Genomic DNA, 14572 nt, shown 5'->3' with positions numbered 1-14572 from the left:
TATTATAAAATAGTTTATTTTTGAAAATTTTCATATCTTTTATGTTAACATGATTAAGCCATCTATCAATGATTATCGAACACAGTAAAAGTGTCGGACTGATTATGACGTAAAAAAAAGTTAGCCAATGAGAGGCCATTATTGACCAATTATTGACCAATGGTAAAATTTTTAGTGGCCTCTCATTGGCTAATTTTTTTTTACGTCATAATCAGTCCGACACTTTTACTGTGTTCATGATTATCCACTTTATAATTAACATGGTCCGTCTGTAGGTCATGCATCAAATGACATAAACGTCATCATAATACCTTCTCTATATTTCACTTTGTTTGTTTTTTCATTTATTCCATGTTTCGCTACGCATGGAAGTTTTCATCGTTATTTTTGTTTGAAATGCACAAGAAAGAAATATAAGCTTTATCGAGAGGAGAAATGTAGTTTTTATATACAAGTTCAAGTAAATCTTGTAAAAACTAAACAACCAAATCCAATTAGCAATGTTAAGTCAACTGTAAGAATAGATGTAGAATATGCGTGGATATTATGACAGGGGAAAAATTGTCGATGATTTAGGTTTTCCTGTCATTTATTGGTCAGTTCGTTCATATAGAGGAGGGGAGGGTATCTGAGGTTTGGAAGGAAGGAATCGTTATTTTAACCAGCTATGTGTTCACTTTATTAAAATACATAATAATCACTTGTAAGATCCAAGTAAAAAAAATCCATTGTTGGAAAATTTTTGCTTTTTCTATCAAAAATACCTATCCTTTTATGAAAATTAATGTGCTATGTTAGAATGACTTACTAGAGAAATGTTCTTAAATGTAAAATATTGCCTAGATATTTATGATTTTATTTATCCTTGTTGACCTACAGTTATGTAAATTTTTTTTCAGGGATCTAAAGGGATAAGACAATGACCAATAGATTGTTTTACATCCCCAATGATTTAACGTTTAAGCACTCAAACTAATGAATCAAAAGTTCCAAAGTTGGTAAGCCAACGAATAAGAAAACGTTGTTAAAACACTTTGGGGACTATTATAATAAACAGCCAAATGTCCCCTCCCCCCCTGGTTTTTACTGTACTAATAAAATGTTATACGAAGATAACACGAGACAAAGCTGGGAATACTGCCAATTTTGCTTGATTTAATCTTGACTGCTTTGATAAATGGATATACTTTATACGTGGATATTATGACAAGGGTAAAAATTGTCGGTAATTTAGGTTGCTAACATGTACATTATTTATTGGTCAGTTCGTTCATCCAGTAGGAGGAAAGGTGATGGATAGGGATGATCGTTATTTTAGCCAGTAACAATTTTCACTTTATTGTGTATGATCTAAGTAAAAATAATTCCATTGCTATTTATCTAAGCTAATGCCTGGGCCCCCAGTCTTTGTGACCTTAACCAGAAGATTCAAGAATAAGACAATGAATGATAAACTGATGTACAATCCCAATGATGATACACATAATTCTACCCCTTTGGTAAATTACAATAAGTGGTTGAAACGTTTAGACACTCAGCTTAAAAACTAACCAATCAAAATACATTAAAAGTTTCCAAGGTTGTAAAGCAAACGAACAAGAAAACGATATTCTAAAACTTTGAGGACTAATGTAATAAACTATCCATTTCTAAACTGGCTGGGCCTCTAGTCTTTGTGGCATATCTCAAATTTTATTTTAGCCTATAAACTTTTTTCCACATACTCATTAACATAAGGATGATAACATCCATTACTACAATTACCTCATACGGGCGGGGCTGTCAAGGACCCTCTATAACGTCAGGTAAAACAACCAAGGATAACAATACATGGAGCTAGATCTCTCCTTTTTCCGTACAAACACTTGGGTTATTAGGTTAAGTAACACGAAACAGACAACCAACTCTTTGATTGCACGACCTTTGTCTGGAATTCAAAACTGTGCATGGTAATGAGTTGCGCTTATTTTGGGCCAAGGCATTATCTCTACTCTAACAATAAATTCGCACAATTGATATAGCAGAAATAAATACAAATTTTAACGTCTTCAGTAATGACGCAGTGTTAAGCTGAGATTAAAACCTATCACCTCCCTTACGACGAGCGGGTGCGCTACGATTGGAGCCATTTCCATTTTCTCTGTTTTATTGTCAGGTAGATGTCTGACATATCACTGCGCTCTGAAGGCTCAGCATTGCAGGTGCAACTATGAAGTATGTATGTTCTTGTATTTTCTTATATAATATTCGCTTTATGGAAATGCCTAATATACCTTGAAACAACAAGGATGACAATATCCATAAGCAGCGAAGCACAAAAGCTTATAGATTGAGACAAAATTAGTAAAATACGATATACTGTTAAATGACATACTTTCATTTTTAGGATTTGATAATAGAGATGCCTCGATTTTTACTTTGTGTCCTAGGAATAATTATTACAAAAATCAGATAAATAGAATAATTATACAGCAAGGCAAGGCATACAGATATGCTGACCTTAACAAAAGAAACGCTTCGCTTTTAAAAATGCATTTGTATCTGGAAGACAATGCACTATTCCATAAACTTGCAGGTTTACACAGAAAAAGAGTTCTTAACATCCAACAAGAATATTCTTATGATTAAGTAAAAGGATATCTGTATGTCTGTGCGTGTGTGTATTGAAGGATCTCGCTAACCACTGAACCGATTCGGTTCTCCTTTAGAGTGTAGTTTCTCATGGAAAGGTGATGGTACTGGTTTATTAAAGTCGTCTCTGTTTAATTTTTCCAGTTGGGTTCCATCTAAAGCAATTCTTTGGAATCATATTATGTTCCATTCTGAGCATATATCCTAGCCACCTTAGTCTAATATTTTCAAAGCCGATTAATATCTTTGGATTAGAACTGGTTCTCAGCCATACTGAAAAATCATGTTTAGCATCGTATTACAGAATATTTTTTTATGAATATCAAAATGAAAAAATACCGTATTTGTTAGCCAGTGCCATCGACCCTTTGGGGCTAATAAAACTGGTGGTAAAAATTCTTATTTTAATATCCGGGGAAAATTTTTTATAATACGTTGCGACAAATCAATATTTCACTTCTGCCTCAATACTATTGCATACAGTTCCTTTGTTCGATATTTTGTAGTTTGTAAGAATAAACATATCTATATCATATATCTAGATAGTTTATATGACTTAATCTATCGACAAACTTAAAAGTGATTTTTAGCAGACAAAAGCCATTGTTTAATGTTTATTTTTTGTTCTATATGGGTTATTTTCAAGAAATGAGTCTTTTTAAATTATATATTTTTAAAAGAAATCTTACGTACTCAAATTTGTAAAATGTTTGAATCAATGACATGGCTTGGATGTACCTTACTCATTTTCCCATTGGCTGATTTGGACATTATGTCTCGTGGTTATCTCTATTTTTGTAAGTTTGTAAGAATACTGAGGATAAAAACTACATCTCCTCTCTAAAACAACTTCTACAAACAAGATAAAACAAAGCAACTTTCTAAGCATTTATTTTACTATTTTGCTTTTAAAAACCTCTTTATATTATCAATTTAAAGTGTACATCTAATCTATAGACCCCCATCCAACTGCTGTTCGGGCTGTTTAATACACTAGTCCCATAAGTTTTATAATAACGTTTTCTTATTCGTTGGCTTAACAACTTGTATTAAATTTTCATTGGTGGTTTCAATGAGTTGAGTGTCCAATCGTTTCAACCGCTAATTTTTATCTACAGAAGGGATAATTTTCTGTATAATCGTTTGGGAGGATTATCAATTTATCGGCCATTGTCATATCCCTTTAAATCCCTGAGATATTGGACTTTAAATAAAATGATACCCAAAGTCTTATAAAAAAGTTCATCAATTTGTTTTGGCTCAAAGTATCCAAATTTCTCAGTAAATATTTTTTTTTATTATCAAGAAGGTAATTTTGATTATCATCATTGGGGATGTACAAAAATATATCGTTCATTGTCATATCCTTGTATACATCCCAGGGATATTGAGTGATATTACAAGAGCCAGTGGATTAATTTACATCCCCAATTATGAGAACAAAATTACCCCTTATGTAGATTACATTTATTGGTTTAAACGTTTGGTCACTCAAATTCATGATTAAACAAATCAAAAATAAATGAAAGTTCCCTAAATTGTTGAGACAATAAATAAGAAAACGTTATTATAAAACTTTGGGTACTAGTATTTATAATAAATATCCCAATGTCCCCTCCATCCCTGTAAACATCCAGACAACGTATTGTTCTCTTAAAAATATTTCAATCAAAACTAGACTTTTCACTCATATTCTGGGATAGAGGTAAAATTAAATATAATAATTATAATTAATTCTTATATAAAGATCTCTTATCCCCAAAGTTTGATAATAACGTTTTCTTATTCGTCGGCTAGAATTTTGATTGGTTGGTTCTATGAGTTGACCAAATGGTTCAACCACTAATTGTAATTTACTGAAGGTGGAAGTTTATGTATTATCATTGGGGATGTAAATAAATTTTCTAAAGTTGTCTTATCCCTTTAGATCCCGGGTTAGTTTGTGTATTATCATTTGATATGTACAATTTTCGGCCGTTGTCTTATCCCTTTAGATCCCTGACTTTTATAAAATTGGATAACTTTCTCTTTCTCCCTGCATCCACTCTTCTTCTGTTCCTTTCAACATCAAAATATTATTTAGAATGTCATGTAATACGACCAATAAAAATATATCTTTAATACAAAGTAGAACGATGTCTGTCTGTCCGTCTGAAGCTTAAGATCTCGGTAACCACTGAACCGAATGGGCTCTTCAGGGAATAAACTACTGGTCCTGTGGTGGTTTTAAGTTATTTTATTGGGGGGTTGGACACCCCCAACCCCCCCAAAAAAGAAAAATCTCCCCCCCCCAATTTTTTTTTTACTTTTTTCAAAGAAAAAACAAGTAAGGTTCCTGGATGATTTTAGGCTATTTTCTTATCTTGACATTCGAATACAGAGCCCCTGGTTGCTAGGGGCGCAACCGCTAGTAATTATTATAGAAGGAAAAGAAAGGGGACTGAAGGATTGAGAAACTCAAAAAGTAATTTGAGAAAGACTTCTAGAGTGTTACAGACTGACAGACAGACATAAAATACTGATACAGTTTCGCTACTATCCTAAACAACTAGTGGCTATGCCGCTAGCATCTAGAAGATCTGTATTCGAAGATTAAAAAATAGCCTAAAACCCACACAAGACTTAAATCTTAAAATTCCTAAAATAAAATAGATTAAAACCACCCTGGGACCTATATGAATATTCCCTAAAAATGAGAACTAAATTGGTTCAGTATATATCTAACCCTTAAGATGTAAAAAAACCTTACTATTTTTCTTAAACAATATTTTGGCAGTTTGAAATGAATACAATATTTTGAATGTCGAGGGGTCTTTTTGATAGAAAGGATACTTTTCTTTGTCTAATTTAATCAGGATTGCAGCAGTGAGCTACAGGAATAATACAATGGCCGATAAGTTCATGTACATTCCCAATGATGATACAAATAATTGCCCATTCTCTAGATTAAAATTATTGGTTGAATGGTTTTGACACTGAACTTAATAAACAAACTAATTTAAAGTCCCCAAAGATGCTAAGCCAACGAATAAGAAAAAGTTATTATAAAAGTTTGGGGACTAGTGTAATAAATAGCCCATTGTCTCCTTCCTCCCTGGGGTCGCAGGGTTAAGAAACATTTATATAAGAGTAACAGGATGTTTATGTTCTGGACTATAAAAGAACTTACCTGAAAGAACAGCTGAATCGATGTGATACTCCTTTACAGTGAAGCTTTTTTATAGATCCAAGAAAGTATTTTTTACAACTATTTTAGGAAAAAAACTCTCTCAAGAAAAAGAGCCCCCCATCTGCAAAAAAAAATACTATTTGAACTTTGTTTTAAAAATAAAATTAATTGTAACTAGACTCTAGAATGTTAGCAAAGATGGAGGGGATATTGAGCTGATTTTGACAATAGTCCCCAAAGTTTTATAATGACGTTTTCTTATTCGTTCATTAAGTTAAATGTCCAAGCATTTCAACCACTAATGTATCCACAGCAGGGATAACTTTTTGTATTATCATTGGTGATGTACATCAATTATCGGCCACTGTCTCTTAGATTAATTTGTAAATGATAAATGCTCTGAAAACTGAAGAGTTTTTGATTGCTCCCTAAAATTTTGAATTCAATCTATTTTATATTGCTCTTTTGTAATCAAACAAGGATGACAACATCCATAACTAGCGAAGCACAAAAAATATGTATAATAATTTATATATTAGTTGTCAAAAGCATGTATATTAGGAAAAAAATCACGAAACCTTTCCAACATTTGTTTTTAATTTCTTAATATTAATATTTCAGTACTATGACTAAAAGACTGACGGTCAAAGTAAATTAAATACTGGATGCTCAAAACAACGGGAAATTTAATTTTGATATTTTTAACTACAAAAATTTTAAAAATAGGACCATAAACACCAAAAGAAAAATGTGAAAAATATAAAAATAGCCAAAAACCTACAAAATGGTAGTCTGACCGCCATTGATGTTTTCTTGAAACGACAGGAAATTTATTATTAATATCTAAACTGAAAAACTTTGGAAATCGGACCATAAACACCAAAGGTAAGGAGAAAAATGTGAAAAATACAAAAATAGCATAAAACTTGCTTAAAGACAGTCTGACCGTAATAATGTTTTCTTGAAACGACAGGAAATTTAATTTTGATACTTTAACTGATAAAAAATTTAAAATCGGATTTTAAACTTTAAAGATATGGAGAAAAATGTGAAAAATACAAAAACAGTCTAAAACCTGATAAAAAGCCATTGATATGTTTTATAGTTAATTGTGCTCCTTAATAATGGGAATGTTGTCAAAAAAATTTAGTTTTTTATCTTTTTTAGGAGCCGAGAAAATCACGTCTCCCTCAAACTAAGACGGACAGACGGACATTTCAAATTATAAAGTAGCTTCGCTACTAAAAATAAGGATATGCAGGGACAAGACAATAAGCGATAAATTTTTGTACATACCCAATGATGATACACAAAATTACCCCATCTGGTGATTACAATTAGTTTCAATATTAACTGAACTGATTGATTTCTCCAATCTATGGTAGCTTTACATAGGTCAGGGATAGGTTTCAGGCTATTTGGATTAACTTTTTCATTTTTTGAAAGTCTCTGGATGGTTTTATCCTATGTTTTCGTCTTCAAATACATAGTCCCTAGATGATAGGGGCACAGTCATTAGTATAGTATAAGGTAAACAACTAAGGATAAGACAATGTCCAATAAATTGACGTATATCCCCAATTTCATAACACAAAATTAACCCTTCTATAGATTACAAATAGTGGTTGACACTCAACTTAATAAAACAATCAATTAAAATTTATTAAAAGTTCCCAAAGGTGGTGAGCCAACGAAAAAGAAAACGTTAATATAAAACTTTGGGGACTATTGTAATATTGTCCCCACTGTCTCTGGGAAAAACTGCATACTATTCAAGGAAATAAATTTCAATGATATTTTAATGAAGGCGATTTGGCATCCAACATCAAGCTTAAAACATAAATTATTTTCATATTTATTTCAATATTAGACTTGTGACAAAATTAGAATTTTACAATGAAATTATTTTGATATAAAAATTAATGACATACATTTTAAAAACTATGCTTGAATAGTAGTAATATAAAAAGAAATAGTTATCTTAAGATTAAAAATTAAAAAAATACTATTACTTAATATATTAAATATTAGTTAAATATTTCTATAGTTATTATCTATTGGTCCCTGGAATCTTAAAATTTGAAAATAATTAAGGATGACAACATCCATAAGTAGCGAAACACAAAAAAGCATAAAGTGGACAAACAGACAATGTGCAAAATAGACAAATATTGGGAATAGTCCCTTTTGTAACATCGCCCCATAAGGGGCGATTCGTCGTATTTTTAAAATGGCTTTTTATAGGTTATTTTAGGTTAGGTTAGGTTATATTGAATTAGGTGATTGCTCCACAGGGAACAAAGAAAAAAAAGAGAGAATATTCAAAAACTCCAAGAAAATCATAAAAATAAAAATTAACATTTACATCTAATGAATCATGAACGACGAGATAGAAGGACAAAACAATGTATAGATGTGCAAATGTCAGAGGAATCTTCACTAAAATATGGCAGCCAAGAAAATCACATTTCTCCCATACCACTACGGACTGACCGACGGACGGACGGACATTTCTAATTATAGAGTAGCTTCGCTACTAAAAAATTATACATAGGAATAGTCATATTCATAAGTAGTGCAGCAACAATGTAAAAACAACATTTCCAGTATGGCTTCGAAACCTAATAGTATCCGCTGGATTAGAACTGGTTCTCCGGCATACTAAAAATTATGTATAGCACTGTATTGCAGACAATTTTCCACGAGAATTAAGATAAAAATCATTAAATTAAAACCAGTTTTGTTAGGCTTGTACTTCCGTCCCTCGGGGAAAATAAAAATGGTTTAAATCTTATGATTTTTAATTTAATATCCGCGGAAAGCTGTCGATAATACAATGCTATAAATAACTATTCTCTTTTACCTCGTACGGGCGGGATTGCAGTACCGGACCTTATCGACTTGATGAACTGTCCAGGTCCTGGTCCAGCAATCCAGGAGAACTAAGGATGACTAACGCACCCTTCTCTGTCCAAACACCCAAGGATATTAGGCTAAGTAACATCCATCAGACAACCAACTCTCTGTGATGCACGACCTTTGTCTGAGAAGTTCCAACTGTGCATGGTAACGAGTTGCGCCTGTTTTGGGCCAAGGCATTCCCCCTACTCTAACTATTTATGTCGCGCATCTGACATAGCAGCAGTAGGAACCATTTTTAACGTCTTTAGTTATGACGCGGTGTCGGCCCGAGATTCGAACCTATCACCTTCCCGACGACGAGCGGATGCGCTACGTGTTGAGCCACGGTCGCGGGTTAACTATTCTCTTATATGTGACATCTAAAAACTTCGCCAAAGACTAAAAAGTCATAATATGTTACATTACTACGAATACAAACGTTCCAACAGATGTTATGGCATAATTATAGAGTAGCTTTGCTTCTTAAAATATTTGATGATTAAAATATTCTTGCAAGGCTTTTAAAAAATCAAATGCACTGAACAACATTTCATATTAAATAATCAAATTAAAAACTTTTTGTTAAAAAATTTAGAATTTTATTTTTTTAAGCGAAGCTTTTCTTTAATTAGGTTGATCTTTTCGTTATTTTATACATGTTATAATTGTCCTATCGATGTTTAAAGTTTGCAAGATGATTCCTATAACAATTAGATATGATTTATGAAGCGTTTCAACTATATAATCGTTACCAGAAATTCCGTGTACCCATTTAAAACATGTTGATGTTAATGTTCGTTTGTTCTTCGCTTCGATTTTATGGATATTGTTATCCTTGTTTTAAATATGGTAAGAAGTGTTTTTTGAATATTTTTCTTGACAATATATAAGTTTAATTCTTTCAGACATTTTTTTATTGTTGAATAAACTTTATAAGGAAAAATGATTGTTATACTTTCAATATTTTACAAAAATATTTAGAAAATACCAAATAATTTATTTACAAATTAACATTAAAAATTTATTTTACTAAAATAATGAATTTTAAAATTCTATTTGGAAAGTTGTTTACAGTGTTATTGTAAAAAGGGGTTTTTCTATAAAAATCTAAGGAATTTGATATCATTAAAATATAAAGTTTTTTTTCCATAATTTTTGTTAACAAACAAATGCTTCTAAATTGAGCATTTTGACGACGAAATCATAGATTTTTGCGACTTTTTGCCCTAAAATAATAGTTATTTGTTGCATCGTATTATAGACAGCTTTCCGCGGCTATTAAAAAGAAAAATTATACGGTTAAAACCAGTTTTGTTATTTACGAGAGGCCGAAGTCCCGAGCTATCTTATTAATCTTATGATTTTTAATCAGTTTCTAAGCCATACTGTAAAAATGTTTATGACATTATATTTTTAGGAGGTTTTTTATCAGAAGTTTTAAGTTGATACTAAAAAATACTATCTTTATTGTGCTTGTTTACGTAATTCCAGTATTACTTCGAACCCGATTAATATCTGCTTGATTTGAACCGGTTCTCAGACATACTAAAAAGTCATGTATAGCATCGTGTTACAGACATTCTTCCGTGGATATTGAAATAGAAATCATAAATTTAATAACAGTTTTGTTAGCCCGGGCCCCCGGCCCCTCAGTGCTAACAAAACTCGTTTTAATCTCATATTTTTTTCATTTTAATAGCCGCGGAAAACGATACAATTGATAACTATTACAATCTTTAAAATCGTCGTCTAAATACTTCACAGCAATTTAATCCTTCAATTCGGTGAAGGGATTAAAACAAATTTTCTTCTTATTTTTGTTGAGTATATTACTACTGTGGATATTGATAAAAGTTTCATATGTATTTTCTTCGTTAGCGTTGTCTTCGAATGGATTGGCGCCCTTGGTGGGTTTTAATTCTATAGAGTGTCGCGGATTTATCTGAAAATATTTTTATATGATTTTTCAGTATGGCTTCAAAACTGATTAGAACTGGTTCTCAGCCATATTGAAAAACATATATAGCATCGTATTTATATTATAATATATATATAAGTAGAAAATCATAGAATTAATACTAGTATTGTTAGCCCGGGCCTTAGGTCCCTCAAGGGTAACAAAACTGGTTTTAATCTTAAGATGTTAAGCCAACGAATAAGAAACCATTTTTGTAAAGCTATGGGGTTTATTCTAATAAACAGCCCAATGTCCCAACCCTCCCTGAAAAATGCAATCTCCTAAAGTACTTATATTCTTTAGCATTAAAGTCAAAGGCTTTAGTAAAGTCAAAGATACAATAATTCATTTTTTTTTTATATTCGTAGAAAATTGCCTGTAATACGATTCTTTACTCTGACTTAGAACCAGTTCTAGTCCATTGGATAATTATTAGTGTTAAGGCAATACTGGAAATTAATTGAAAAAAAACTTCTTGGGGAGAATTAGATTATGTTGTAAACGGCTTCCCCCTTAGCATCAATGGGCTCTGTATTCGAAGATCACAGAGCAGAAAAAAAGCTTTAAACCATCCCAACATCTACAACTAAAAATAAAACAGTCTAAAACCACCACAGGATATGTGTTTGGTTTTCCTTAATGGAAAACTTCATCAGTTATTGAAATCTTAAGCTGCAGACAAATAAAACATTACGACTTTATATAAGTATTTTAAATTTACCTCTAAAGTTCCGTAGTTTTCGTCAAGAAGGGTTTCCCTGATATAATTTTCATTTATATTATAATAACCTTTGAAGATAAATATTAAATTTACAAAAACTTATATGGACGTAATAGGATGTATGTCAATGTTTCTGTCCGTAGCGAAGGTTTTATCTACTAGCTAAACGATAAAATAGGGTTCTTCTTTCTATTTTTAGGTAGGATACCTCCAAGAAGGAGCGTTATTTAATATTGTTGGTTTTAATGTTTCATAACTTCACATTATTAAACAATCTTTAATTGAAGGACGCACGGGGGTACCAAAAAATTTTTCCCAGTGTGGCTTCAAAACCGATCAATATCCACTGGATTAGCACAAAAAAAGGTATGTATAGCATTGTATGACGGACAAATTTCCACGAATATTAAAGTAAAAATCATAAAATTAATACCAGATATGTTAGACTTGAACTTCTGCACCTCTTAGCTAAAAAAACTGGTTTTAATCAGTTTCATATCCGCAGAAAGGTATCTATAATACGATGCTATGAATAACTATTGAACACTGAACTTTCTGAACCAACCAATCAAAATTAAACAAAAGTCCTCAAAGGCCAAGGACTAATACAAAGTTAAAATAAAACTTTGTAACTTGTGTAAAAAAACAGCCCAATGTCCTTTCCCTCCCTGGGTAACAACAGGAAATACACGAGACATTGAGGAGATAATTAAAACAAATTATAATATTAGAAATTAATTAGAATTCAATATTGAAACTAATTTAATAGGAATTTCACAAGAGCTCCATTTAATTATTTATATAATTCTGTAATTTTCATTTATGCATATAAAACTTTCATCTAAAATTTCAAGGTGAAAGTTTTTATGTAACATAGCGCAGGGATCTAAAGAGATAAGACAATGGCCGATTAAGTAATTTATTTCCCCAATGATAATAAAAAATACCCCTTCTGAAGACTACTATACGAAGTTGAAACATTAGGACACTCAACTTAATGAATCAACCAATTAAAATTCAATAAAAGTTCCCAAAGTTGTTAAGCCACCGAATAAAAAAAACGTTATTATAAAACTTTGGGACTAGTATAATAAACAGCCCAAAGCATAGGTACTCTATAACTAAGCGATTAATCACTGGTAGAAAATTTAAATAAAATTTAGATTCATTTTCTTCGGAAGTGACAAAAGGAAAAACGTTTTTATTCTGGTATGAATGGAGCAGGCTGTCTTTATGTCTATTTTTCTGTATTTATTACAAAAGAAATTGCCCTAAGAGAACCCAACAACCCTTAAAAAAGTTTCATCCTCATTTGTCTATATGTCCTTGTCCAGGGAAGGATTTTAACTATTCTGTGGAAGGTTACCTCCACTCTTGTGTAAGATATATCTCTAAATACAAGTAACAATGTAGCTTCTTATAGATCCTGGGAAGAATTATAACTATTTTTGTGGAGGGTACCTTCACCCTACTAAGAGAAATCACCGCTAGAAAAGAAATCCCAAAAAATATCTTATAATGCCGCTAGAGAACGTCACTGGAATGGAATACATTTTAAATTCAAATTTAGGGGCGTAGCCGCTACTCATAATATAAATGCCTTGTATCTGAGCTCGTTAACGATTGTTTCTTGTACGCTGAGGTGATGGAGTGGCTGTTGGAATGGGCGGGGTAGCTGCTAGAGGATATAGAGTGGTTGTTGGAGTGGGCAGGGTAGCTGCTGGCGGCCATAGAATGGTTGTTACAGGTAACGGGGTAGCTAGAGGCTATTGATTCAACACTAGACATGTCAGCCCGACTTCTCCGACACTAAAACAAAACAAAGTGGGTCAGTATACATTTGGTTAATTAAGAACAATTTGACTTAATAAGAGCATTTGATTAAAAGCCTACACCTAACTTTACTGAAAATTCGCAAAAAATGACCTACTTTTATTTTTGCTGTTCAGTGGATAATGGGATCCTACGGTACAGACAGACATACAAACTCACAGACAATCTCTTACTTTTATATAAAGATGGCCTTTAAATTATAAGATCATTAGGATTATTTCCTAAAAAGGGTCATTTTTGTGTCTATTTTTGTAAAGTATTGTATATTAGTGTTTAGTCAAAATGAGCTTATTGGGTCAAACTGTTTTTAATTATGAACATTTCATATATACACATTTGGTCATGAATAAGAACATTTTGACTTAATAAGCGCATTACTTAACCCTAACACACAACTTAAAGGAAAAAATGCAATAAAATTGACCACTTTCTAGACTTAAAGACCTAGGAATTTGTAAGATTTTAAGCTAATATTATATTGAGTTGCTTGAATCAAAATAAAATAATATATTCTAAGAATTACTGTAGATTATGAATATAATACAGAAACATTGTTTGCCAAAAAAAGTTTTTTTTTGTTTGTAACATTTCGTGTGCAAATATGCTGAAGGAAATGAATACATGACTAACTACTTGACTTTGTGTACAGCAAAAACTTCAAGGATCTAAATGGATACGACAATGGCCGATAAATTGATGTACTCCCTCAATTATGATACAAAATTAACCCTTATGTAGATTTTAATTATTGGTTAAAACGTTTTGACACTCAACTTTATAAAGCAAACAATCAAATTTATTGACAATAAAAGTTGTTAATCCAACGAATAAGAAAAGGTTATAAAACTTGGGGAATTACTGTAAATAAACAGCCAAATGTCCCCTCCCTCCCTGGTAATAGTTATTTCTCGCATCGTATTATAAACGGCTTTCCGCGGATATAGAATGTACAATTAAAAGATTAAAAATAGTTTTTTTAGCCCCGAGGTGCCGAAGGCACCGGCTAAAAAAACTGGTTTCTATCTTATGATTGTACATTTTTAAATTCGTTGAAAGCTGAATATAATACGATGCTAGACATAGTTTTTTCGTATGGATGAGAACCGGTTCCTATCCACCGGATTCGAATGAATACGAGAAAAAATATTATGTGCACTCCTAGGGTAATAAGGTATAGTGCATCTGAAGATAAATAGTTATATATTATAATCAACTAGCGGCTTCGTCCCTAGCCTCTAGGGGCTTTGCCTCTAGAGGTTTGATCAAACCAATTTTTCGTAATTTAGATTTTAAAAGATAAATATAAAATAAAATCTTTGGGGAGAGGAATTTTTTTTTCATGGGGGGGGGGGGGTATTCG

General features: G+C 31.9%; 1 protein-coding gene across 1 annotated transcript in view; it reads right to left on the bottom strand.

Moving 5' to 3' along the window:
• Positions 1 to 9708: 9708 nt before the first annotated feature.
• The window catches only part of LOC145325707 (uncharacterized), a 28231-nt gene continuing 23367 nt past the window's right edge, over positions 9709 to 14572 (bottom strand). The window contains exons 2-4 of the mRNA XM_080168661.1: positions 12980 to 13188; positions 11380 to 11416; positions 9709 to 10643 (exon numbers count right to left, since the gene is read on the bottom strand). Of these exons, the coding sequence (XP_080024787.1) occupies positions 10470 to 10643; positions 11380 to 11416; positions 12980 to 13188 (420 nt within the window). The 3' untranslated portion in view covers positions 9709 to 10469. The remainder of the gene's footprint in view (positions 10644 to 11379; positions 11417 to 12979; positions 13189 to 14572) is intronic.

This window comes from Acartia tonsa, chromosome 8, assembly GCF_053477335.1.
Source record: "Acartia tonsa isolate MP-2025a chromosome 8, ASM5347733v1, whole genome shotgun sequence".
In the NCBI taxonomy this organism is placed as follows: domain Eukaryota; kingdom Metazoa; phylum Arthropoda; class Copepoda; order Calanoida; family Acartiidae; genus Acartia; species Acartia tonsa.
Note: the sequence above shows the minus strand (reverse complement) of the source record. Positions and strands in the feature narration are given on the sequence as shown.